This window comes from Anarhichas minor, unplaced genomic scaffold (genome assembly GCF_050575085.1).
Source record: "Anarhichas minor isolate MPS153535 unplaced genomic scaffold, ASM5057508v1 ptg000017l, whole genome shotgun sequence".
NCBI classification, from domain to species: domain Eukaryota; kingdom Metazoa; phylum Chordata; class Actinopteri; order Perciformes; family Anarhichadidae; genus Anarhichas; species Anarhichas minor.
The window spans coordinates 6,004,366-6,029,618 of record NW_027466463.1 but is presented as its reverse complement, the minus strand read 5'-3'; the positions used below and the strand labels follow the sequence as shown (position 1 = coordinate 6,029,618).

Sequence of the window (25,253 nt, the reverse complement as noted above, 5' to 3'; positions counted from 1 at the left end):
GAGGGGATTAGCTGAGGCTGGCTGATGGACAGGGAGCTGAGATCGGAGGTTTCTTCTCCGATCAGCCATCTGCTGACATCACGTTGGGTGCTCAGACAATTTAAGTGGACTTACCACAGCCTCCCTCTTTTTTTTTTGCTTAGCTGTTGCAAGCTGACAAACCACGTGGGCTCATTGTAGATGGACAAAGCGGTTACCCAGAATGCCGCGGTCTCTGTCCGGCTCCTCCCGTTGGGTCACATTTAGACATGTAAAGTCATCTGTACTGCTCTCTCAAACTCTGGACTAGGAGTGGACTGAAGTGGGTGTCTCTCGCCCCTCCCTGAACGGGAACCATGAGAGACTAGAGGTTTTTCAAAGGCCTTTATGATTACAATGTCTTTTGTTGCAACACATGCTTGCTTTCATCTTGAAGAACGGCCCAGCCCTCTCTTCTGTCATGCTAAACACAAGGCCCGTGGGTCATTCTCAACACGACAAAAGGAGAAAGATCATATTTGAACCTCTATTGTGTCAGCTATTTGATCCGTACATAATACATTGATGACTCAGACCTTCACAAGACCAAACACACAGGTAACAGCGTTGCGCCATGCTGAATTCCTTTAGGCCGATTCGTAAAGCAGTTGTGATTAGCACATCATAATTGCATCACTGTTACGATGTTATTGGCTGAGTCCTTCGTGAATGCAAGAGAATAATTTGTCATAATGATGTGTTCGATACTGAAACACCCTTTACGACCAACCACCCGAGGCACAATGGATTGCAAAACTCTCAGATCAACTAAATCAAACAGATTTTGGAGGACTACAAATATGAAGTATGTAGGGTATAGTACTGATAAGATTTGGTTACCAAATGTGACAGCGACACAGGTGTTGTTTCCACCTTTTGGCAAAATGCCAAATGTGACCCACTGTAGTGGGAACTACAACAGAAACGTTTTTCCCCTACAGCAGACGATAGACAGGAAAAGGGGAGGGATGGGCTGTTCTCATACACCGCTCATAGCTATACTGTTAAGGATTTCAGTATTAAAAGCATTATTAGTAGGATTAAATAACACCCCTAGTGGTGAGTAGAAGTGTCACAATAATAATGTCAAAATAGGTTAAAAAGTCACAAAATATTTACTTATGGAATGTATTCTGTTTACAATATTCTTACTTGTAGAGGATATTATGTTACAGTATTTTACTCATTGAATGTATTAAACCATAGATGTCACGGGGCATGATGAGGACTCAAACGCAGACAGTCAGGTGTAGTGGAAAAAAAAGTTTTTTTATTTAATGAACCAAAAACAGGGAATCCAGGGACAAGACAAAAGACGAGGGGGAAAATCCGGCAGGAAAAGGCAGAACAGGCAGACTGGAAAACCGGGAACAGGACGAGCAAAACGGGCGGGTTGGACGGGAAACAAACACAATGATCTGGCAGTGAGTGAGTGAAAGACAGAGGTTTAAATAGTGACTAGGCAGAGTGAACAGGTGAGACTAAAGAGCTGATGAGGTGAGTGTGACTGGCAGGTGCACTGAATGAACTGATTAGGTGAGTGAGGAGCTACAGAAAGAAACAAAGACACAGAACACACAGGGCAAAGCCTGATCGTGACAATAGAAGTATAGTCACTAAAGGTATTAAAACACTGTATGAATAGTTTTGAGGGTCAGAAAGGGAACATTTTGAGTGAGACTTTACAGAGGTGCAGCAGAGAACAGAGGGATGGACAACTGACCACCAGGACCTGAGGAGGAGTCCGGACGACTTCAACCAAACACTGAGATGATAACTGCCCCAAGCCAGGAGGGGCTATTGAATTTCGGCCAATCACAGAGGCTGATACTGGACATTTAAACTTTCGGACAGAGACTTTTAAATATAGGCTTAGTTCCAGAGGGTTTTTGCGAGAGTTCGCGCCGTTACCACTCTGGGTAGTTTACCAGCTGGGCTGGGCTATTTAGTGGGCCTTGTGAGAACTCTGCCCTGGGGACATATTGATATCGATAGAGTAATTCAGTTTGCAACTGTTCTAGCTTCTCTTGTTTATTAAATACTTTTTGATTGTTAACCGGATCCAGTTCATTTTTGGTGCGACTGGAAAGTCCAGCGGTCTGGGTCTCCCCTGAAAACATCTAACCCTAACAATACCTACAAAAATATGAATCAACCCGGGCCCCTGCTAAGCACTGGGCCTACATGGGGGGCCAGCGCTACCAGGTGATCTACCAGGGCGCCCCTTACAGAAGCGGTTTTGAGTACCGATATTGTCAGTGTGATAGCGTCGCAATCAGCAAGACGCAAACACAAATCTTTATAGGTGTGTAGTTGAGATTAAAATGAAGGCCAAGCTCAAAGTGGGGTGTGGTCCGAGCAAGTGTGCCAGAAGTAGGAGGGTAGGAAACGGAGGAAGGGGCACTGGCCCCTACCACTTTAAGGATGTTGTGATTTTTAGTTGTTTTTTAAGTATAGTCATTGTTTTCCATCATCAGTATGCAATATCAAATTGGAACCACCTGCTGTACTGAACTTAACTCAAAGTATTGCCTTCCAAGAGTGCGTGAATAGCATTGAGCCTTTATACATCCACCATTAGGCGCTGAGGTTCATGTTGTTAGTTTTGCAGATATGTGGTCATAAACCAAATTATTGATCTGAAAGTTTGACCTGATGATGGCAGGGGATCACCAAAGTCAATATGATCCATCCTCTGGGGAGCAAAATGGTGGACCAGCCATTCAACATTCATATTTATTGTTCAATAAAAAGATATTCAATCTACAATAGTATACGGAGAAAATTAGAAGTTCCTCACATTTGAGAAGCTGGACCCAGAGAATGTTTGACACGTAGTGCTTAAAAACTACTTCCACAAATCTTTTTTTTTTTCTGCCAATCGAGTATCAGGGTAATAGTTGGGATAGAGTAATGTTTGCCATGTGCACAGGAACTTTTCGGAGATTCATTATGATAACTTTTTGTTATGAGACAGCTGGTTCCTCCTCTCATGAAGAGCGATCTGAAATCTTCAGATTATCTTCAACTACAGTGAAACTCATTGCTTTGAATAGAGGGTTCCCATTGGGAACTTGCTCAAGAATTCTGTTCATACTTCAAAAGCAGAAATTCACAATCGGCATTGGTAGTGCATTCTTCTTGATTAATCATTCATGGCCTTTCTACAATATGTTAAACTTTCTAAGTTTCTTCAGCAAACTTAGGCCTGTTCACTGTCAGCATCTCTCTGAACTATCCCAGTACTGTTAAGTCTCATTTCAGGCTCTTCCGGTCATTCGTCATCAAATCATTATACTTTAAGATGTATTTTTGTGATAGTCTGTCTCCTCAAAGACACGGTGAAATGAAAAATTGTAGACCTGTTGTCATGCACTAAAAGGCATAGACAACAACATCTTCAAAGTGCACAAGCTGCAATACAATTTATTTACTTTCTTTTAAAGCTATTCAATGTAACCAACCAGAGGAGCAGTTCTTTTGCTACTAGAAGTGAGACGAGAGGGTGGAGTAAAGTACAACCGAGCGCTGGATAGGACATTTGTAGAGGACCAACATGGTTACAATTAACTTTCATTTACTGAAAACACTCAGTGAAAGGGTTAAAGGTCTAAGACGAAAGCACAGACAACTCCTAGACGGGACAACACCGTGGTAGAGACCTGTCAATCAATAGAGAAGTACAGTCATTTTCTCATAGACTTCTATACAATCAGAGGAGTCGCCCCCTGACGGCCTTTAGAAAGAATGCAAGTTTAAAGTACTTCTGCATCAACTTAACTTTACACACCCACAGGATGCCGCCTGGCTCCACATGACACGAATGAGAGTAAATTAACGTGTTAATTAGTGAGCTTTGGAGGTGTTTTTCACTAAAGACACAGCCATGCTAGCTGGTTTACTCTGCTTCTAGTTTTAATGCTAAGCTAGGCTAACCACGTCCCGGTTCCAGCTCCGTACTTAACGGCCAAGATTGCTATTCTCCTCATCTCGCGAGAAACAAGGACAACAAATTGAACTAGCATATTTTCTAAAGTGTTGAACTTTCAGTTTCTTCAACAACACACACACACACACCACCAATCCATTATCTTGGCCTCCTGCTTCCTTCATCCCTGTTCCTTGAATTAGGCACGACCTATCTGGACTAGTGTCAGATTAGAAGTCTGCTAGATTTAAGAGCATGTAAGAAGAGGTGTGTTTGTGCACCAGTATATCGGTGTGTGAGCCCGAGTGACTGGAAGCCCGTGTGTTGTCTCTCCGGATACGGCACATGCACAAACACATTTTCCATCCACCTTTCAACCATTGTCTTACCTAAATTTAGAGTCTTGTTTCGAGTCTGCAGCAGCAGGATGTTGTAGTTAGCCTATTAGCCAGCCGGCTAAACTAGGCTAATCACTCTTTTACTTGATTAGCCAGACATTTGGGGAGTGGCCAAGAAGTGTGTGAACGTCTTTGGAGTTCACCTCCTCCTGCACCGTATCAGATGCGCACACACATTAATCCTGAGCCCTTTCCTCCCCTGACAGATGGGGTAGCTTGTGTAGGATTGCTTAGGAATTTACCAAAGGAATTAAGTGGTGTGTGTGTGTGTGTGTGTGTGTGTGTGTGTGTGTGTGTGTGTGTGTGTGTGTGTGTGTGTGTGTGTGTGTGTGTGTGTGTGTGTGTGTGTGTGTGTGTGTGTGTGTGTGTGTGTGTGTGTGTGTGTGTGTGTGTGTGTGTGTGTGTGTGTGTGTGTGTGTGTGTGGTTGCAGCAGACACCGTCATTTAATCTAGCATAACTAGCCTTTGATTACTAGCTCCAGGCTGCACATTGTTGAGTCTGGCGCTCATCCTCATCGAGCTCATCTTTTCTCCCGTTACTAAAAAAACAAGCCGTCACTAAGGCAGGTGCACCACTGTAGCCTTCAGAGTGTGAGGCATGGTGGCTCTGGTGTTCTGCTCTGCCTCTACACGCCCTGCAACTGTGTTCATGTGTTTGGAGTCTGGAACGAAAAAAAATACATACCTGTTGGCGGAGTTGGTAGATTTGCTTTTGTGCTTGTCCAGACATGGGAAATGTGATTGTCTGACAAGGAGGTCTCGTTGTGTATGTGCATACTGTATGTGTGTATGGGTGAGGAACGCGTCTCCCGAATGGGGATTGGACTGCATCAGTAATGAGAATCAGTGGGAGAGGTTGCTGTTGTGGCTTTGATCTTCTACGTTGTCGCACCGTTTTGATTCTTCCCCGTCTCCGAATCGGAGGCAAATAGAAATCACTGTCTGTGGCGGCGGTTCACATTTTCCCGGCTTTGTAGTCGCTTAATATGCTACTGCGCCTGAGACTACCTTGTACAACAATGAGATTGTAATGAGAAGTGTCTGGATAATAGTGTCTTGGATGTAATTCAGGCCAACATATCTGTGTTTGTGCAAACCTGTGACGTGGGAGGAGCAAGTGGAGTCAGATTGCTTCACTGATGTGTTCAAGTTGTCAGTGCAACTCTTTTTTTGCAATTTGTTTTCATCATCTGGCTTCCCCGCAAACCAAAACAGCTTTTTAAGTAAGTAAGTGAGATTTATTTATAAAGTGCTTTTTACAGACATAAGTCACAAAGTGCTGAACAGGGGCAGAATTAGAGACATAAAAAACACAATGTGACCATATATATCTAAGATACATGTATCAAGTTTCAAAGTGATCAAAACGGTCTCACCTTAAACCAGTGATGTTACATTACATTACAGTCATTTAACAGATGCTTTTATCCAAAGCGACTTACAATTCAGATTCTATCACATTTCTACACCGGAGCCGGGGATCGAACCGCCGATCCTCTGATTGAAGGACGGCCCTGCTCTCCACTTAGTCACAGTCGCCCATGTAAGTTATATATCAGTTGTTATCAAAACTGCTTTTTTCTCTCATATTATGAGTGCTCTCACTGCAATGCTCTGGAACTGCTACTTTGAGGGTGGAATTGGTCCCATATTGTTATTATGGCAATAATAGTATTAGTCGCTAATTCACAGCACATATGTGAATGGCCTGTAGCTCAGGGGGCTTGTGTTGGGTTTGAGAGTCGGGAAATTCAGGTTAAATTTCAACGATTTTATACATGAAACTCAAGGCCTTTGCACACCTGGGGACTGATCAATAAACGACACGAAAATGTGAAATACTGGGCTGCTAATATTTCGCATTAAGACTTTGCAACAGTTCCAACATTTTTTGAATCAAAGTTTCGAATAGATTTGCCGGGATGCTATTGACCCAGGGGTGCGTCTCGCAGTCTGCCTGAGGTAAATATTTTTATAGCCGAAGCTATTTTATTGTGCTTCCTTTTAACAAAAAGCAGTTAAGCTTTATGTTGAAAGGTAAAACCGAAAGAAGTGGATCTGGTATGCGCTGCCTTTTGTCAAAGTTGGAAGGAGTAATCATAGTTTGCCCTCTATGTTCAGACCTAGGATACTCTGTGTTGTTGTACAGCATAATATTTGCGTTCTGTGTTAAAGTACTGTGTAAAATATATTGACGTGTGATTTATTGCACAAAAATATAAAACGATAAAACTTCCTTAATTGCAAAAAACAACTGTTTTCTCACCCGTTTTAGCAGTTTTTTTTTGCATTTGTCAGGATTAGTTGATGCGTTAAATGTGACATGGTAACCCCTTTGCTGATTAAATTCCCAGTGGCCGAATGGTTAGCGCACATGCACACAAAATATATCCTCAAGACGCATGCGCAGATGGTTGAGACGCAGTGGTTGGAGGTTTGATTAAAGGGAATCAACCTTCACAGTAACTGAACGGATGTTGATTGCGCAATCTTTGCTCCAACTCCTGCAGTTGAGCGCTGCGTTGCATCAGACTCCCCTCGCTCCAGTGAGGTTTCTCGTTTGTCACTCCTTTTGTGTGCAGTCTGTCAGCTGTTGCCAGGTTTCTTCTCACTCCACTGAGTTCTTCTGGCTGTAGTTTTTGGCGGTACTTCCTTCAGAGAAGACTGAGGAGTGATGAAACCGTAAGTCTCCAAAGTGTGAAAGTCTCACCAGGTTTTAAGAAGGGGAATAAACACAAAAGATTATCTTTTTGTTGTCGTTTGAATTAATAAAAGTGACGACTCTGATCCTGTCCTGACTTGATATCATACACCCAAATAAATCACAAAGCAAACATTTAACTGATCAGCTGTTTCTGCTGTTGGCGTCTTTTCGGATATTCCCGTAACGTGTGAATGCTTGTCTTTGTCTCTGGAGAGCATGACACGTGGCCAATAGTAGCTGAGATGAAAGAACAATTCAAACTTGCTGGATTCAAACAAGTTCCTGAAGACGTGATTTATGTGTGTGTTATATGTGGCCTGAAAAATCTGCAAATTCTCATATTTCAGCAGCTGGAACCAGCAATCGTGGCATTTCTGCTGGTAAAATATCCAAACCAGTAAATTGATTATCAGAATAGTTTTATTTCGAAGGATTTATTGATTAACTGTTGCGGCTTAACATAATACTTTAGCTTAACATAATACTTTTAGTGGGGGGGGGATGCTGACATCATTCGTTGGGGTTTGTGTTTATCAAGCTATTACAGGCATAGTTTTTGATCGGACCCGTCTATATTATGTATTATCTTTAGCCCTTGTCCTAAATAAACATTGAAATTGTTTTGGCGTCTCAATCACCCAAATGTGCACATTTCCAGCGTATTGACTGTTGCCTCTTAGGCCTAATGAGAAATGTAATGACTTTTCCATCCATGTAGGAGTGGTTGACCTCATGCTGGTGTTTGGCATACGTCCAATAATCCCGACAGTTAACTAACTAGCTGGAGGGGGTCACTGAGCAAAGTAGCCTTTGTCAAATTGATTTTATTGTTCTTTTTTCGATGTCCGCAGCATAATCAGTAACAGCCTCAAAGCTTTGCTGCTGAATTCTCACTAGTTTAAATTGGAAAGGAGCCGGGAGTTGGTGGAAACCCTCAGGACTTGACTAGAACCAGGTCTTCACATTCTAGTTCACCAGAGTCTAGTCCAACTTGAGCGTGCGTGACTTTATTTTGTATTATTTTAATTGATGTACTATTTACTTTGGACTCGAGTGGAACATTAGCGCTTGCGAATGTGTGCCAAGAGTTGTGTTACGGTTTGTAAATGGATGTTAAACGCGGCCCCATTTACTTAAATTCATCAAGCCTTTCTGTTCTTTCATTCTTCGGTAGCCATGGAGGCTTGCAAGAAAAACAAAGTATTCTGCAAGAATTCAAGTTAACGCGGGTGTTTAATTGATATGGGGGGGGGGGGGGGGGGGTTGAAGGAGCCGTTTTTTTTGTGTGCATCCCCTCAACCTTGTATTTTATGCCAGGTTTTGCTTCAATTCCAGTGAACTTTTTTGCCGTTCAAGATCAAGATCCTGCTACAATCCAATATTACCGTAATGGATGTTCAGTGAATTTATAATGCCTCACTGATCCCTTTATACCATCGTATCGCTCAACCTCAGATATGGGATGAATATTAATAACCAGTAAATTAGTTTACCTCCAAGGCCAATGTATTAAAGTAATGAACTGGTCCCTGCAGTGAGTAGGTACTGTAAGCAGAGGATTTGAATAGTATGTAAAGTGTTTTGGTGCAGGGTTGAGACACGTTACGTAACATGAAACCTGCAGGTGTGCTCTACTCTCCAGTTGTTCAGGAGGAAGCTGCACAGATGTAGCAGTATACACAATGCAACACGGTGATCCGTTTCATCTCCTCACTGGCCTCACTGTCAGCAAATATTGAATGCGTCTGACCCAGTTGCCAGAGGCACCGCGGGAGATTACTCCCTACATTTGTTTTTAACAATGGAGCAAGTTTATTGGATAATAAGGCCCGGAGCTGGTTTCATGGGAAGGGGTTTTTCCTCAAGACCTAGTTCCCAGTGTGTTCCTCTTAGCGAACGACGCTGCGACGGAGCAAAATGATGAAGAATTGTTTAAGCTAAAGTGTGTCACTTTAAGAAAGTGTGCGCGCCCCTGGGTGTGCGGTTTGCCCTGTTTACTGCCGTTCCTTCCCTCTGTAGTGTTGGGAGACTCTGCCAGTAAACTTTGTTTACTTCAACACAGAGTCATAAACACTATTTAAAGACTGATGCTGATGTTGCTTCAGGGCTGGTTTGTCTCTGCAGGCGGTGCGCACCTCCATTCATCAGCATCTCTCATCACATTTCAGGCTTACAGGTGATTTCACCTGAAAATCAGATGTCTCCTCTAAGCATCTCTGATGGACAGTGGCATTTTTGGTGAGGTCCAAATTCAACTCCAACTGGACTGAGGACATAATTACTTTAATAACTATTGAATTTTAGATCTTTACTTATTTTTATTTGAAGTGATGGAGGTGTAGCAGGGCTGCACAATTAATAAAGACCGTAATATGGCGTACTGCAAATTTTGAATGGCGGGAGGCACAATATTTGTTGGAGGCGAAAAGTGTGTCTGAATTTGAATGAGAATTGTTGGATTGTGGGTAATGTAGGCGACAGGTTTTGACACGGGAGAAGAATGGGTGGTTCTGCTGCATGGTTCTGGATCCTTTCTGGTAAACCGCTGTGACTCTGACGGTGTTCTAGGAGCGCAACGCTAAATCGCTGAAGTACTCTTTAAAACACGGTGTTGCTGCAAATGACCCCTGGTTTTGGGCATTGAAGTTTGCAAGCTTTAAACTGTGATGACTTCGCCGTGCAGACTTGACAAAATCAATTGAAGCTATCGTGGTAATTAGGCTCAGGCCCAACTAGGGTTTAAAAAGTTTAATCTTTCTTGTCATTTACTCAATTCCTGCAACCTTTGAAACAATCGTCACATCACCAGATGACCACGGTATCACAGTCTTTGCTGAAAGTCTCACCACTCTGCTGGAGTTATTTATTTTTTGGGGGGGGGGGGGGGGGAGCTTAGCAGCAGCAGCTCAAGCTGACACAGGCAATCTCTCTCTCTCCTCCTCACCACAGAGAGCTGCATGACGGCTCCCACTCGGCGAGACTTAACACCCCGGTTCGTTTTTTACACTCCTCACACAAACACCGGCTCACTCCTGTGGGGATCCGGTCACCACCTCACCACTGAAGCCACGCTGTAGACGCTGTCCGCTGGGACTTTACAGTTCATTTAAGGTTGCAGACACCTTCAAGGATTAGGAACCTGCATATCTTTTTTTTTTTTTTTCCTACATTTTTAAATCCTATTAAAATGTGTTGGTATAGACCCCGCAATAAACAACAACAACAACAACAACAACAACAGTGTGTTGCATGCAGAAACATTTCTTATCATGTTTTTTGGAGCCTTATTAGGAATTCTGTGGGACAGCTGGAGCGAGGCCAGGTCCCGCTGTGCCTCGGTGGTTTGGTTAGAGGGACTGTGTTTACCCCCTCAGTAATCAGAGCAGTTAAATGGATGTGTTCCTCAGATAAGTGTTTCCCTTGATGAGGTCCTCGCCTGACCACAAACCATTTATCGCCAGAGAGAGATGATGACCTTAAATTACCCCCGTTTTCTCGCTCCCCCTGTATTTTGGTCTCGCCCCGGGCCGCTGTGGCTGCACTGTTTGTTTGCCGGCCCCCTTCTCCTGATCGTGGTGCGGGGGGGGGGGGGGGGGGGGGTCCTTCCCAACCCCAGAACTCCTGAAGCAAGTGTCCTTTTCTGTGTTTGATAATGAGAAGCCGGTGTGGGTGGAAGCAGGGTTGAATTCCCCGTGGTATAACTCCAAGGAATGCTTTCCAGATATAGAGGGGGAAACTTTAACCCAACGCCAAAAAGCAAACCTAGAAGTAACTACTGTTATTTGCATTTTGAAAACAGCAGCGGAAAAGGCTTTCTTGTCTTTTACTAAAACATCGAAACAGAGAAGTCTTGCATAGTCTTTTTCTTTTTTTGAATGACTTGTATTTCTAAGGTGACATGTGGCAAAAATATGCTGTTAGAAAAGGCATTTCAGATATGCTCAGATATTAAAGTAAGAGGGAAATGTCAGAAAGCTTTATGCAATATTTCACTCATCTAACGTATATCTGATCTTATACAGGATCGTAGAGTCAAACACGCTGGGCCGCATGTTGATGCCCCATCAATGCTTGCCGTCTTTCGCGACTTTGACGTTGGTGGTCGGAACGGAGGTACCACGTGGTCAAGCTCCACCTGACGGCACCTAACATATATATATATAATCGGGAGTTGCATGAATGAAAGTAAAACCCTGCCGGAACTATTTGTTGTACAACAAATGAAAGAAGGCAAAACGTTTCGACATGCCAGTCCTTTTGCCGGGACGTTTGCAGCATCCCAGATGTCCGAGTCAGCTGTGTCCTCTGATAAACGCGGGAGAAAACGAGCCATTTTTGCGCGCGCCCGCTCATCTCTGTCCCCGACGACCCGCTTTCGTCGGGCTGTTATTGGGCTGATATTGTGTCGTCTGAACCCAGAATGAATAGATGGAAGTCCTTGAATTTCATACATTTATCTCCTGCCAACATGTGAAATTATGTAATGTGCCTTCGGAGATGCAATGTTATTTTACCCCCCTTATTGCTATGCTTTTTCCGTCCAGTTTTTTTATTTTTTTTTACATGCGTGGACCGGGATCAAAGACATTTTTTTAAATGAGTTTCGCAGCCGTGCAAAACCTGAGCAACAGACGCCGCTGCCAGCTGCAGTCACGCTGAAGGAGACAAACACAAGCAGGCCAGCTTTTATTTGTTGTCTTTTATTTTTTATTTACATTTTCCAGCTTTTCCTCCTCCTCCTCCTTCTCTGTGTTATTTTACTCTGAAGAGGTTCGGTGCTATTCGCACACCTGTCTGATCGTGCAGTGAGTGTTTGTTTGCACACCCAACTCACAAAAAGACATTCCCCTCGTCTCACCTGAATGGTAAATGGACTTGCGTTTGAATAGCCTCCTTTCTAGACTTCCGGCCACTCAAAGCGCATGACGCCGACATGTCTTTCCCCCATTCACACACATTGATACACTGATGGCGGCGGGCTAACCTGCAAGGTGCCACCGGCCCATCAGGACCAAACTAATTCACATTCACACCCACTCATACACTGATGGCACAAGCTGCTGGAGCAATGTGGGGTTAAGTGTCTTGCCCAAGGACACATCGACATGGACTGGAGGAGCCACCGATCCTCCCAGGTATAGATTCATGTCTTTCCCTCCTCTTTTGAGCGTTCTTTTGCTCCTCAGTGAACTACGTTCTCCACATTAAAAGCACCAGGATCCCTTTTTTTTATCTGTCCAGGATGCTTCAACTGTTCCGAGAGCGGTTTCAGAGGGCGGGTGGCAACAGTAGTTCAGAGCGTCGCTTATGAATCACACGGTTTTCCTTTGCTTTGTTTTGTTGTAACCATAGAAAACAATAGAGGGCTTCCACGCTGGCAACTCCTCGGCTCTTTGTGCTCTTTCCTGTGGACATCAGCTTTCAGCGGGGAGCTGAGTCTGTGCAAGAAATCACAATGCTTGAGATTTACTACACATCTGTTTGCACCAGCTCCTCGGGGTGAGGGGTGGGGGGCACGCACACACACACACACACACACACACACACCACGGAGAGTCAACACGCTGGTACTTTAATTGATCCTGTTGTCAGAAGGAGCCCCCTACTACTTTTATGTGAAGGGGGAAGGAGGGAGGGGATGGAAGGCAGGAGGGAGAAAAAGGGAGCTGGCAGTTTTGTAGATACAGTCGGAGAGAGGAGCGAGCGAGTAGGACAGCGTGGTGGGTGTGCTATGTGAGGAATGCCGACTCTTGTTGTAACTAGAACTCCTGAAAGGCCCTGTTCTTCCCATACCGCCGCTGGGACAGTTTAGACCCCATTTTGGCACGAGGCCCAACGCCCAACCCCTCTATCTGTCTCACTATCAATGTGCCTTTTTGTGCCTTCGGGCTCTTGTTTTTATGCATGTCGGAGTCTTCAGCAGCAACAGCTCCACAATAGGACCCGCATGTAAACTTCCCCCTGACTGCCGCAGAATGATTACATCAAACACAAAGCAGTGCCTGTGTCCCGTTTGTGTGCATTAATGTTGCCGTTTGGTAGAGAATCCCCCCCCCCCCCCAAAAAAAAACTCCCGGTGAAAGTGTGCGTTTCTGACGTGGGAGGCTCCAGCGGGAAATGATCTCCTAACCGTGGAAGTGAGAATGCCGTATTTATCCGCTAAGCTCCGGAAGAAATGGTAGACATTCTGTATGAGGGTTCCCACGCGTCCCGGAGAACCTCTGGGAAAACGGTCGACCAATTTTCCAGTCATTGAAAACACAATGTTTAAATGTTTGAATAATGGTAAATCGGTTGGCATGTTTGGTTCAATTTGACATGATTTCTAAGCATGTAAGAGGTGATTTCACAGATAAGTTCTTGCCATAGACTTCCATGGAGAGGAACACATTAGTGTGATTTCTGTCATACCAGCTGAAAATGTCCTGGATAAGTCCTGCAAAATCATCTCTAGAAACGAGTGGGAGCCCTGAAGTTCCTTGATTATTGTAGAAAGTCTGTATTTTTTTCTTTTGACGTTTATTACATTTTATTTATGCACAGAAAACCCAACTGCACTGGCAGTCAGAATATTTGTTCACTTTTCTGAGCTGAAAAATAACATGAATAAAGCAGAGAGAAAGAATTGCATACTTAATCGGCGCTCCAGTGGGAACCCATTTATATGCATATCCACAAATGACTTCATATTCTCTTTTTCATTTTCTTTTATACGGAACATTTATTCAGATTTTCCACAGCAAGTTTTTTTTGCTTCAGCTTCTGCTGTTAAGCATCCCCTTTTGATGATGTAATCCATTTTTATCCTCCACAAGTTTTGTTCATACATTTATACTTAAAGGCTATTTACTACAAATCATTTTCATAGTTTTGGCCATCATGTCGCTGGATTATAAATAACATTCTTCATCCATATTATATTATATAGTGTGATACTTATCATTCGGTATGTGGACGTGACCTCGATGGTTTTTGGTGACCTCGATACTGACCGTTGTGTTTGTTGACATGAGAATGTCACTTTAGCCAACATGCTGCCAGAATAAACAGCAGGGTAATCCCCAACATTATAAGACTTGGGCAATGCACACACCTTGTGCATTGTTGTTAACCGTTGTTACCGGTTTTATTTTATTTATGTTTTATTCCCTAAGAATATTTAAATATATTTTCACAGTCCAATTCCAATGTCTGAATATTCTTCAGAATGAATAGACCCATTGCTCTTTTAAAGGCTGTACCTGCATCATCACGCTATTGTATTGTCATCACGTCGGTGGCATAAGATGGTTTCAAAATGACAATAATGTTGTTAATCGCAATTATTTCTGGCACAATATATTGTGCAACAGAAGTTGTTATCGTGACAGGCTTATTGTCGGACACGGGCGCCCCACCCAATTCTAATTTCAGAAAGGTGTGGCTTAACGGTTGTTTACCCCCCGATACACTTTAGTTTTTGGTTAAAGCATACGGATGTCTTCTCTGTGTTCTAAATAGAATACATCTTTATCACGAATGGAGCTGCAGCTGATATCTTCTCAAGTCATCTTTTCATTATTTTTTTCATCCACTTATTTGTTTAGTCTATAGAATATACTGCAATACGTCCATTATCCCCATCGCCTCAAACAACTTGTTCTGTTTTAGAGCTTCAGTTTCCAATGTTACCGGACAACGTTTGACATTTCAAAGTGATATCATGAATGTCTTAAGAATCCATCTGTTCAAAAGGTAGATGATTAATGTTCTGTCAATCAGCTAATTGATTTATTGCTGTTTCAGCACTAATCTCTACTGGTGGTACCAGGCTGAAACCTTCACCTCTGGTTAACTCTACGTCTCTCTGTCACACACACACACACACACACACACACACACACACACACACACACACACACACACACACACACACACTTATGTGATTTTCCACACCTAAGTGGGAGAAAACAGTGATGGAGATTGAGTGCAATGAATGGCTCAGTATTCGGAGGCGATCTGCTTCCTGTGTGGGTCTTGGTGGACAGTAGGCCCTTTACAGTAGATCTCTGCTGTAGGACGGAGATTCTTAGCTGTGTGAGAAGAGCTTCCAGCCCTCACTAGAGGCTGGAGATGGATGTATGACATCTGAAGTGTGGAAACTTGGTTAGATATCTTTTTAGAGCGAGGCTTTTAAGGCTGAGCCGAGCTTTGGGATGATGGCCAGATTTGATTGGCGCCAGGTGATGAAAAAAGAGGATTATGTATGTAGAAGAGTTAGTAGAAGTTTAGACTTTCTACCTTTTAGATAAAATACATTTGATACAAATACAAATCCAGCCTTCTATTTAGGTTCCTACGGTTTCCATTATGCAACTGCCGGGACCAGTTTGTCAATTAGTTTAGGCAACTAGTATTCAGTTTGAGACATTGTGAACAGTCTGAAAGTATTTTGGAATTAATAGAAAATAATGAATTCACATTCACATTTTTTTGTGATTTTGGTTAACACACGTGGAAGCAGGACCAATGAAAGTGACTATATGATGCACGAGAGAATGTTCCCTCTTGGAGTACAGTATGAACGAGTAAGACATGGGACAAGTAGCAGTCTGTCTGTTCCAAGGTGAGTGGAAAAAGAAAAAAAACTTGTTCAGTCTTGCTAACTGAATTATGATATTTTTACGACCGGGTGCTGCTGCCGAAAAAAGAAAAACATGTATTATTTTATCCTGGCGTGCTTGTGTTTAGTGTTTGTCACTGTCGATTCCAAAGAGCCCATAAGATGTGTAAATGAGGTGGAATGCTACGTTTCCGTAAGGCAGAATCACTTCGCTTATTAATCATTTGGCTGCTGTGAGGGTGTCAGATGCACTGAGAGAGACAGAGAGAGAGACAGAGAGAGAGAGAGGAAAGGTGAGGCAGCAGGAGTTGAGGAAAGCTCCCCATCCTGTCGAGGCTGTCAGGTTGTTTGAAGGAAGGGAGCGATGACGGGCAGAAGTGCAGGAAAAAGAAGAAGAAAAAACCCCATTGTGAAAACACACACGGGGTCTGGCAGGGATGGAGGGATTTCTGGAGAGCTCTGATGAAAAGACAAATATGTCACCAAATACTAATGCTCTTTTTCCATTCCCTCCCTCCCTCCCTCTGTCTCCGTCTTGTTCCAGAGTTGTTGGGCTCCGCCAAGAGGCTCAACATCAACTACCAGGACTCAGATGGGTAAGAGGCGTGTGTGTGTGTGTGTGTGTGTGTGTGTGTGTGTGTGTGTGTGTGTGTGTGTGTGTGTGTGTGTGTGTCTGTTAGTCAGCCCCTGAGATGAGCGGGAAGGTGAGTCTAAAGAATGCAATGGACGAGTCACTGTCTTGATTGACATGCATATTGGAAAACAAAAGGCCAACCTGTGCCTCCTGTTTTTCTTCAGTCTTAACCACCGCGTGACTCATAACCACGTCCCACACATGTTCCGACATAAAGTGCCCTTCGGAGTTATTCTCTCATTCTTAGACACGTAGGAAATGACAGGAAATTGAGTGTGTTTAATTAGAAGCAAGGATCGGCCTATTAATACATGACCCATGAAGACTCATCTGTTAAACCTGTTTGAGTCCTGTTCAATTTGTTAGTCATTAGAACGCTTATTTTCACGTTTCCATCAGCACAAGAATAACTGCTACCTGGTTCTTTTACTAGAACCCCCTCGGTGGAGGTTCCAAGTTGAAACACTGCAGACCCCTACACTACAGCAAACACCTGACGAAGTGCAGACGTTCCTCTGCTTCATTGCCGAATGAAGGAGTCGGCGTGTGTCCCTTTGAAGATGATGTCACAGCACCTTTGTGCACTGTACGGTGATCAGAAGGGACATCAGCACACACTAAGGGGGTGCTGGTAACATAACCTGGTACCACAAAAAATTATTTTTGGGGGGGGTTTGAAAAGGCAAAAAAAAAGATTTTGGTCTTTGTTCTCATCCATCTAGTTTATTTTTTTTAGCTCTAGCAAAGGAGGCCCTCAGACATGCAAAGCCTCCCCCTCTGTAAAGACGCTGTGTGTGTTGATGCGTTGGCCTACAAGCAATGTGTGGGTTGACCGAGGCCTGCGACGTGTATCTACATGCAGGGTCAGTGCAGTGTGTGGGAGGTGATGCACAATAGGGGTGTTGAAATTAAACATGTCCAATCTGTGACTGTGTGTGTGTGTGTGTGTGTGTGTGTGTGTGTGTGTGTGTGTGTGTGTGTGTGTGTGTGTGTGTGTGTGTGTGTGTGTGTGTGTGTGTGTGTGTGTGTGTGTGTGTGTGTGTGTGAGGCACAGAGAAAGGGGCTACCTGTGATATATGAGATCAGTGCAGAGGGGATGAAGAAGGGAAGGTTAGCAAACAGTCGCTTGTCACTGAGTCAACACCACTGCAGAGAGAGATTGAGCCTGTGTGTGTCTGTAGCTGGAAGTGACTCCGGATATGGACAAGGTATGGTCTGGTAGAGGTGGATGAACAAACGTGTGTGTGTGCTTGTGCGTGTGCATGTGCGTGTGCGTGGCTGAGGGGCATGAAGGACTAAACAATACAACTGACAAGATAAGCCCCTTCACGGAGATCCCTCAGATTTCTAAACGTCATAATGTCTAGCTTGTCAAACTTCACAGAGTATCACAAAGTGCGTCAACAAATTAAAAACCAACACGTCCAAACTACCAACTCGTCAAATACTGCAGCTCGGTCAGTGGCGCTGTGCTTCAAACTACTGCTGTAAGTAATGCTCTGGGTCACGTCTGTTTTGGAGTCAGGGACCGCGTGTCAGTTTATGCTCTTTACATGCATTGTGCCTTTTTTTAAATACACTTCCATGTTCACAAGAAAACGCACTGCAGCATTACTTGGTTATGTTTAGGCAACGAAAGTACTTTTTTAAAAACATCTCTATTGACATCTTTTGCAAAAGCTACAGTAAGTTCTCTTTCCAGATGTATCCAGGCTGTATACTTCCACTGGTGGCAGAGCTCAGGGCTCTCACTCTGACTGCTTGAGGCTGTGTTGGAACACCTGAAGCCCTCTGCACTGTAGTGGATGTAGAGTGTGCTGCAGCTCGGGCTCTGCTCTCGTGATGTTGTTGCCTCCTCTCAAACACTCACTGTGCCTCTGTCGCCCAAAGCAAAAGCACAACTCGTCGCTAAGAATTTATGCCTTTAATTTCTCCCTCTGTGGAATATACTGCGACCTGACAGACGCACACATTTCAGCTCTGATGAACCCACACACACACACACACACACACACACAGTTTTGATGTGGGAATACGCACGCATCTTATCTTAGCCTTTAGTTGTTATACACACACTCAACACATTCTCACACACACGCTTCCCTTTGCTTCTATCTTTGTGAGGACACTCATTGACTTAATGCATTCCCTTTCCCCTTACCCTAACCTTAACCATCACAACTAAATGGCAAACCCCTACCCCAACCCTAACCTAATTCTAACCTGATCCTTGAGCCGAGTCTGAACCCTCAAATAGGCTTATGTAGGTTTGAGGACCAGCCAAAATGTCCTCACTTTCCAGAAATGTCCTCACTCTGAAGGTCTAAAACTCAACAAGTACACACAAACACACTTGTCTTCTCAGTCGGAAGTGTTGATGGATAAATGGGGATACGAACTCATAAAAACACACATAAATTCTTATCTGAGGCTGCAGTGCGTAATGGGATATTACACACACACACACACACACACACACACACACACATCCCCGTCTGAAGTTCTGATGAGAGCACACACACACATTATCTCAGTCTGGAGTTTTGAAAGGGGCTCACCTGCTGTAAAGTCATCAGTATGATTTATAAGCCCTCTCATCTCCTTGTCTCTTCTCTCCCTCCTGCCCTCCCTTAACCCCCCCCCCCTTTCTTGTCTCTCACCCGTAGCTTCTCAGCGCTGCACCACGCCGCTCTGACGGGCACCACGGAGCTGCTGTCTCTGCTGCTGGAGGCCCAGGCCATGGTGGATATCAAGGACATCAACGGTAATGCGCTAGTAGAGCAGCTTCCCCGGCTGAATCCATGTCACCAGACAAACCTGCAACTTATGGGAACGAAATGCCCACGTTTTGGGAAGTCAGTGGGGGTTAAATTGAGCCTGAAACTTCCACAACAGCTTTCTCACACACTCAGCTGAAAAATAAGTTTGACCCATATGAATAAATATGATTCACTTTGAAGTTAGTCTGGCACGCAGTGACAGCAGTGCTACAGCAAATATATCTTCAGACTCCAAGCGGAACAAATGTAGTAGAATCGGGGCCAGGAGTGGCAGCTCGGCTGCTGAGACCAGAGGGGCGTAGTGCTCATAACCGTGTGTGACGCCTCTGAGGTCAGCGATAGATTTCTTAAGGACTGTTTTGAAGGTTGAATTTTACTCTTGGTGCTTCCTTCCAGTTCGTCAGTTTGGGCATCCAGGGTTGTTTGCATGCTCAGGGGAACACACGGCACAGCATCATGTAGCGTCATGCCATTTGAGGCCCACAGCACAGTCTGGACTAGTCAAGGTACGGCAGTCAGGACGCAGCGATCGGGGGAGTGAATGTTATAGAATGGTTGCTTTTCTAAAGCATTAGTGCGCATCAAGACCCAAGATCCCGATGTATCATTGCTCATCCCCCTGCATTTTTCTGTGACGTCCTAGCGTAACTACTTACAAATATACAAGGCTTTTAAAAATGTCAAGCTAACAAGCTTTATCATTAGCTATTGTTATTTTTTCAAGCTTCTTTCAACCCGTCCTTATGCATCTAAATCTAACGGGACCAATCATTTCTAAGTATTTCATGAGGCTCATTCCGAGCAGACACTGGGGACTTATTGATTTTCAGCAGCATTTAAAATCTGATTTGGTGATTGAAAAATGTGATGAACTATTTCAAATGTCTCTTATAATACATACGCTATATTTTCGTATATATTTGTACTAACCACTCGACCATGAGAGGATATGTGTCAAGATCTGTCATCTGTCATTCCCACCATCAGAAACACTCAATACCATGTACATACTGTATAATTGTGACTTGTTACACTAATCAATATGTTTTTGTATCAACAGTGGATGACTATGTGTCTTGTGAAAGGTGTCACATGACACATAGTCACATGCGGCTCCCCTCAGCTCTGCAGAGTGTTTTAGTGTCTCTCAGCTCGTTGTTTTGGTTTTATGATCCCACAACTTTAAAGAGTGAACGTTGGACTGATTTCAAATCAGTGCTCATGTTGCTCTGTTTACGGGATGTGTGATTATACAATTTTTTGCTCACACATTTGTCTACATCTCCTATAGGAACCGATGGGCTTGAGGCTTAGTGTCGAAGTCAGAAAACAAAAGCCAGTTTTGCTCTTTGCATGGGATTTGCTGACACTAAAAATAACGGCCGCCTTACATTTAATGGGGCACTCCAGTGTTTTAGTATTACACTTCCATAAAGTTGGATGATTTGCAAGAGACAGATTTCTAAAAGTATTGGTAAAAAAATCAACTCTGCAGAGGCCAAGATACAGACTTTAAGTCCCTAACATGGCTCCAGAGAGCACTTGGTTCCCATAATGCAAATTGATAATTTCCTAAGTTAAACCTGTCCTGCTTGACAGGCTTTCTGTTAAAAATCCTAAGCCTCTGATGACATTACTATGATATTGTCAGGGTGACATTCTCATCTCACTGCCTTTTCCTCCCCATCTCGTGGGCTCTAACCCTCACCCATGTTTCTGTCCCCAGGCATGCGCCCCCTCCACTACGCAGCGTGGCAGGGTAAAGCAGACTCCGTCTTGTTGTTGCTGAGAGCCGGAGCTTCAGTCAACTCCACCTCCAATGACGGACAGATGCCGTTACATCTCTCCGCTCAGTATGGACACTACGAGGTGGTGAGTTCACACACCAGTACATGAGCTGCGAGGCATTACCAGCCCTCTGAAATCCACCCCCTTTGTGTCTCCGCCTGCATTGTCCGCCAACAATACCGGTAATACCATTAATGCCATGACACAGGTTATTCACAAGAGTCTGAAGGCAGTGAACGCACACATTCCTTTCCTCCAGCCTCATCCGTATGGCTCCTGGAATCTCTTAATGGATAGATACACACACACCTCAAGCTGTCATATAACCCATATGGAGGCCTGACCTCTTTGGTACACCATCAAACACAATACTGACGATGCTAAACAGAGCTATCGCATGTTCCTCTCTTCTGTTCAAAGACAAAACATCAACATGTGTCGGGATGACTGACGTGCGAGTGCATAATGCAGTGGTTCCCAAAGTGGGGGTCGCGACCCCTAGGGGGGGCGCGGTGGTACTACAGGGGGGTCGCGGCTTCATCACCAACCCACACACACAGACGCACACATACACCGGTAAAACAATATAAAATAACCGACGTGACATGCACTGTGTTCCAACCACGCCACCAGAGCGGCTCATGTCACAGACCGACTGTGGCAAAACCAGCGAGAGCGAGAGCGAGCGCGCGCGAGCGAGAGAGCGAGCGCGCGCCCGAGCGAGAGAGCGCGAACGAGCGAGGGAGAGAGAGAGTGAGGGAGCGCGAACGAGAGAGAGACACACAGCGACACAGAGCGAGAAAGATACGGAGCGACAGAGAAAGATAAAGATTGGAGTGGAGAAAGACTACCCACTACTAGGCCAAAGAGCTATGGGCATACTGTTGCCTTTTGCCACATCCTATTTATGTGAAACAGGGTTTTCTGCAGTTGCTGCAATGAAGACCAAATACAGATCAAAGTTGAACATTGAGAATGAACTGAGAGTAGCTATCTCCAACCAGCAACCCCGCTTTGACAAAATCTGTAAAGCAAAGCAAGCCCACACCAGTCACTGATTGATATATATGAATAGGAATTGTGATCATAGGAATATGATCACAAAATAATATGGTCCATGTAGACCTGCACACCTTGTTCATAATTGTGTTATTTTATTGTTTGAGAAAACCTGCTGTTCAATGTGAGGAAATACAGTATATGTTGTTTGCACTTTGTTTGAAATTAAGTTAATTGTATTTACAAATTATTTTATATATTTTTTATTTTATATATATTTTATTATTGCTATTTTTTTTCCCAGTTAAACAAACTGAAGAATAAACTGTGAAGTGATATGTACTTATTTTAGAAAGAAATACAAATATTTTATACAGTTCATGCATTATAATGCAATTCATTAAAAACCAAGAAAAATTTGGGGTCGGGTTGCGGGGGGGGGGGGGGGGGGGGGGGTCGTCCAATGTTCCTATATCATCAAAGGGGGTCTTGACAGAAAAAGTTTGGGAACCACTGGCATAATGCATGAGGTGGTATCACTTACGTTATCCTTTCTCCCTTTCTTTCTCAGTCTGAGATGTTGCTGCAGCACCAGTCTAATCCCTGCCTGATGAACAAGGGGAAGAAGACTCCTCTAGATCTGGCCTGCGAGTTCGGGAGACTGAGGGTATGAGAATACTTTAGTGTAGTTTTACAAAGGTTACAAAAAAAGGTTTATTTGTCATTGTACGACAGGGTTGCACAAATGGAATTAAGATTGTGGTCTCAATTTGCTACATAGGAAAGAAAAGAAAAAATGTGAAAATACCCTATTGGGTCCTTTTTTGGATGGGGATGGCCTATGTCAAACATCAACAGCGGCTTAGATGAAGTGACCCACAGCTAAATTAAGCTTGTATGAGCGAAAGGAAAATAGGCTTCAGTGGCTCTTTTTGGACACACGCACACTGTAACGTTAAAGGGATTGCAGATTGCAGTGTGTTTTACTGTTTCTCTGTCACATCGGCGGATGAGCCAGGCAAGGAGATGTATAGCTGGCCCTGTAATTCAGAATTACACACACAATTCCTATGCCTGTTAAATGTTCTCTCGTCAGGTCTGAGTCTGCAGTTTAGCTGTGAAAGAATAGAGGGCTTTGGGCTGTTTAGTGACACACAGACTTTGTGAGTGAGTGAGTGTGTGAGTGGAGGCTAGGGTATCTTTAGACAGCTGCTGAGTTGTGGATAAGCCTCTCTGTACTAGCTTGTCCCTATATGTACTGTAAGTCACCATATATGTTATTTCAGTCCATATATTCTTACCACCAAACCTCATGGCCTTGCATATATATTTAAGTACTTCTAATGCTGCAATTCTTGCCCCGATTCTGCCACTCCTCTGTTCTCACAGCTCACACTTCATCTTCATTTCTCCTTAGGTGGCTCAGTTGCTGCTGAGCAGTAACATGGTGGCGGCGCTGTTAGAAGGGGACAACATGGACTCTCCATCCACCACTCCCCTCCACCTGGCAGCCAGGAATGGACACAAAGACATAATCAAGTAAGATCACAGCAGGAAGCAGCGTTGAAATGTACTGTAATAGAATTCTATCACATGGTCCATCATCTTCCCAGCAGCTTCTGTCTACTTCAACCACAGCTACTGTTACTGCTACTTCTGACACCAATACTGTACAGCTGCTACTGCTGCTACTGCTAATGCCACTTCTACCACTGTTACTATTGGTAACAGTATCACTACTTTTGCAACTACTGCTATGGTTATTATTTCTATGTTTACTACTACTACTACTGCTACTGCTACTGCTACTGCTGCTGCTGCTGCTGCTGCTGCTGCTGTTACTGCTACCACAGTTGTCACCACTAGGGCTGTCAGTGCTAATCATAGACTATATATAAGAAGTGGACCCCATTGGTTTGTGGACGATGGTTTTGGAGTCGTGAGTTTTTTTTAACAGTAGCATTTTGGCTGTCGCCATCTTGGTTTTTGTTAACCTCTGCTACTGCTAATGCTACCACTATTACTGTTGGTACCTCTATATCCACGGTTGCAACTAAAATCACAACAACTATCACAATAACAAGCACTAGTTCTACTACAACAACTATCCTTACTGCTACTATCACGATCACCATTACTAAGGCAGTCAGTGCTACTACTGCTGATACTATCCTAACAGTACAGCTTGTGTTACTACCACTGCTATTACCGTTATTATTTCCATTATCGCTCCAGTCCACTGACACTTCACAGAATACCGTATGTGTGTGTCTGGCCTCAATTCACAGCTGCAGGTGCTAAACATTTCCCCTCTGGTAACTCCAGAAGACAAAACCAGTAGCGATCTCCACATTTAAAAAGAACACACTCTCTACTGCAGTGATATTTAATCCCAGTAACTTCACATTTTCCTCAGTGTGTGTTTTTTTTATGCCAGCATATCTGTGTAAATATGTATGTGCTTAGCCAAGTAACTCCACCCTGCCTCTCAGGCATGCTGTTAGCGATTATCAGATCCCTTTCGCAATAGCAACTCCATCCTCCTCTCTCCTTCTCCTGAACTGGGGAAATTAATAGTAGACATGAAGGAGAAAAGACAAGCTTTCAGCACAAATATATGAAAAAAAGATCACCGCATTAGCACACAAGTTTATTCAGAGTTTACTCAGCAGAATTTGACTGTGATCTCCCACTAAGGGATTTATGTCTCTTCAAAGAGTCTCTGTCTCCTCCACAGCAGACATCTTACAGTACCTACTTTTTGTGTAGCTGGAGAAGTTTTCTGGGTCTGGATAGAACTGGAGCTGCAAAAGTGTGCACACAGACAAGTGAGAGAAACGACTTTGTCCCAGGGAAGATGTGAAGACTTGTTGATTTAGTATCATATATATATACCCTAGTTATATGAGAAGATAACAGTGATAAGTATTCATTTTGATTAAAATAAAATAATCATATTGGGTTAATTCATAGTTACATTTGATCCTCAAAACTGAAGGAGACCCCATGTTGAGAACCTTTGCCGTGGCATATTCTATACTTAGTGTAGACATGCATTGCAGTTTATGTAGAGTATAACAATAAATCACCACAAGTACGCGTTGCTCCCCTGAGGTCCGCGTGACGTAAATTTCATCATCAGGGGTGTTTGTGTAAGCTCTGTGCGAAAGTTTCAAACTGTTTAATTTGTGCAAATTTAGACATATTTCTGTAGTAGTCTAAGGAATCATTCAGTCTTATAATGAAGTATCAGACATTTTTGTGAATGAAGTTGGAAGTTTTGAGAATAAAAGTAATATCATAAGAAAAAAGTCATGATGTTTCAGGAATAAGCGTTTAATGTTACAAGATGTTCGTTTTGATTGTCGTCTCTCTCTCCGGCTTTATTCTTGTAATTTTTTT

At 43.6% G+C, this 25,253-nt stretch overlaps 1 protein-coding gene across 1 annotated transcript in view; it reads left to right on the top strand.

Annotated features, from left to right (window-relative positions):
* LOC142951510 (CASK interacting protein 2) overlaps window positions 1-25,253 on the top strand; it is a 57,825-nt gene that overhangs the window by 10,207 nt on the left and 22,365 nt on the right. Inside the window, exons 3-7 of the mRNA XM_076093093.1 lie at window positions 16,195-16,246; window positions 18,951-19,048; window positions 20,791-20,936; window positions 22,423-22,518; window positions 23,269-23,390. Coding sequence (XP_075949208.1) covers window positions 16,195-16,246; window positions 18,951-19,048; window positions 20,791-20,936; window positions 22,423-22,518; window positions 23,269-23,390 — 514 coding nt within the window. The remainder of the gene's footprint in view (window positions 1-16,194; window positions 16,247-18,950; window positions 19,049-20,790; window positions 20,937-22,422; window positions 22,519-23,268; window positions 23,391-25,253) is intronic.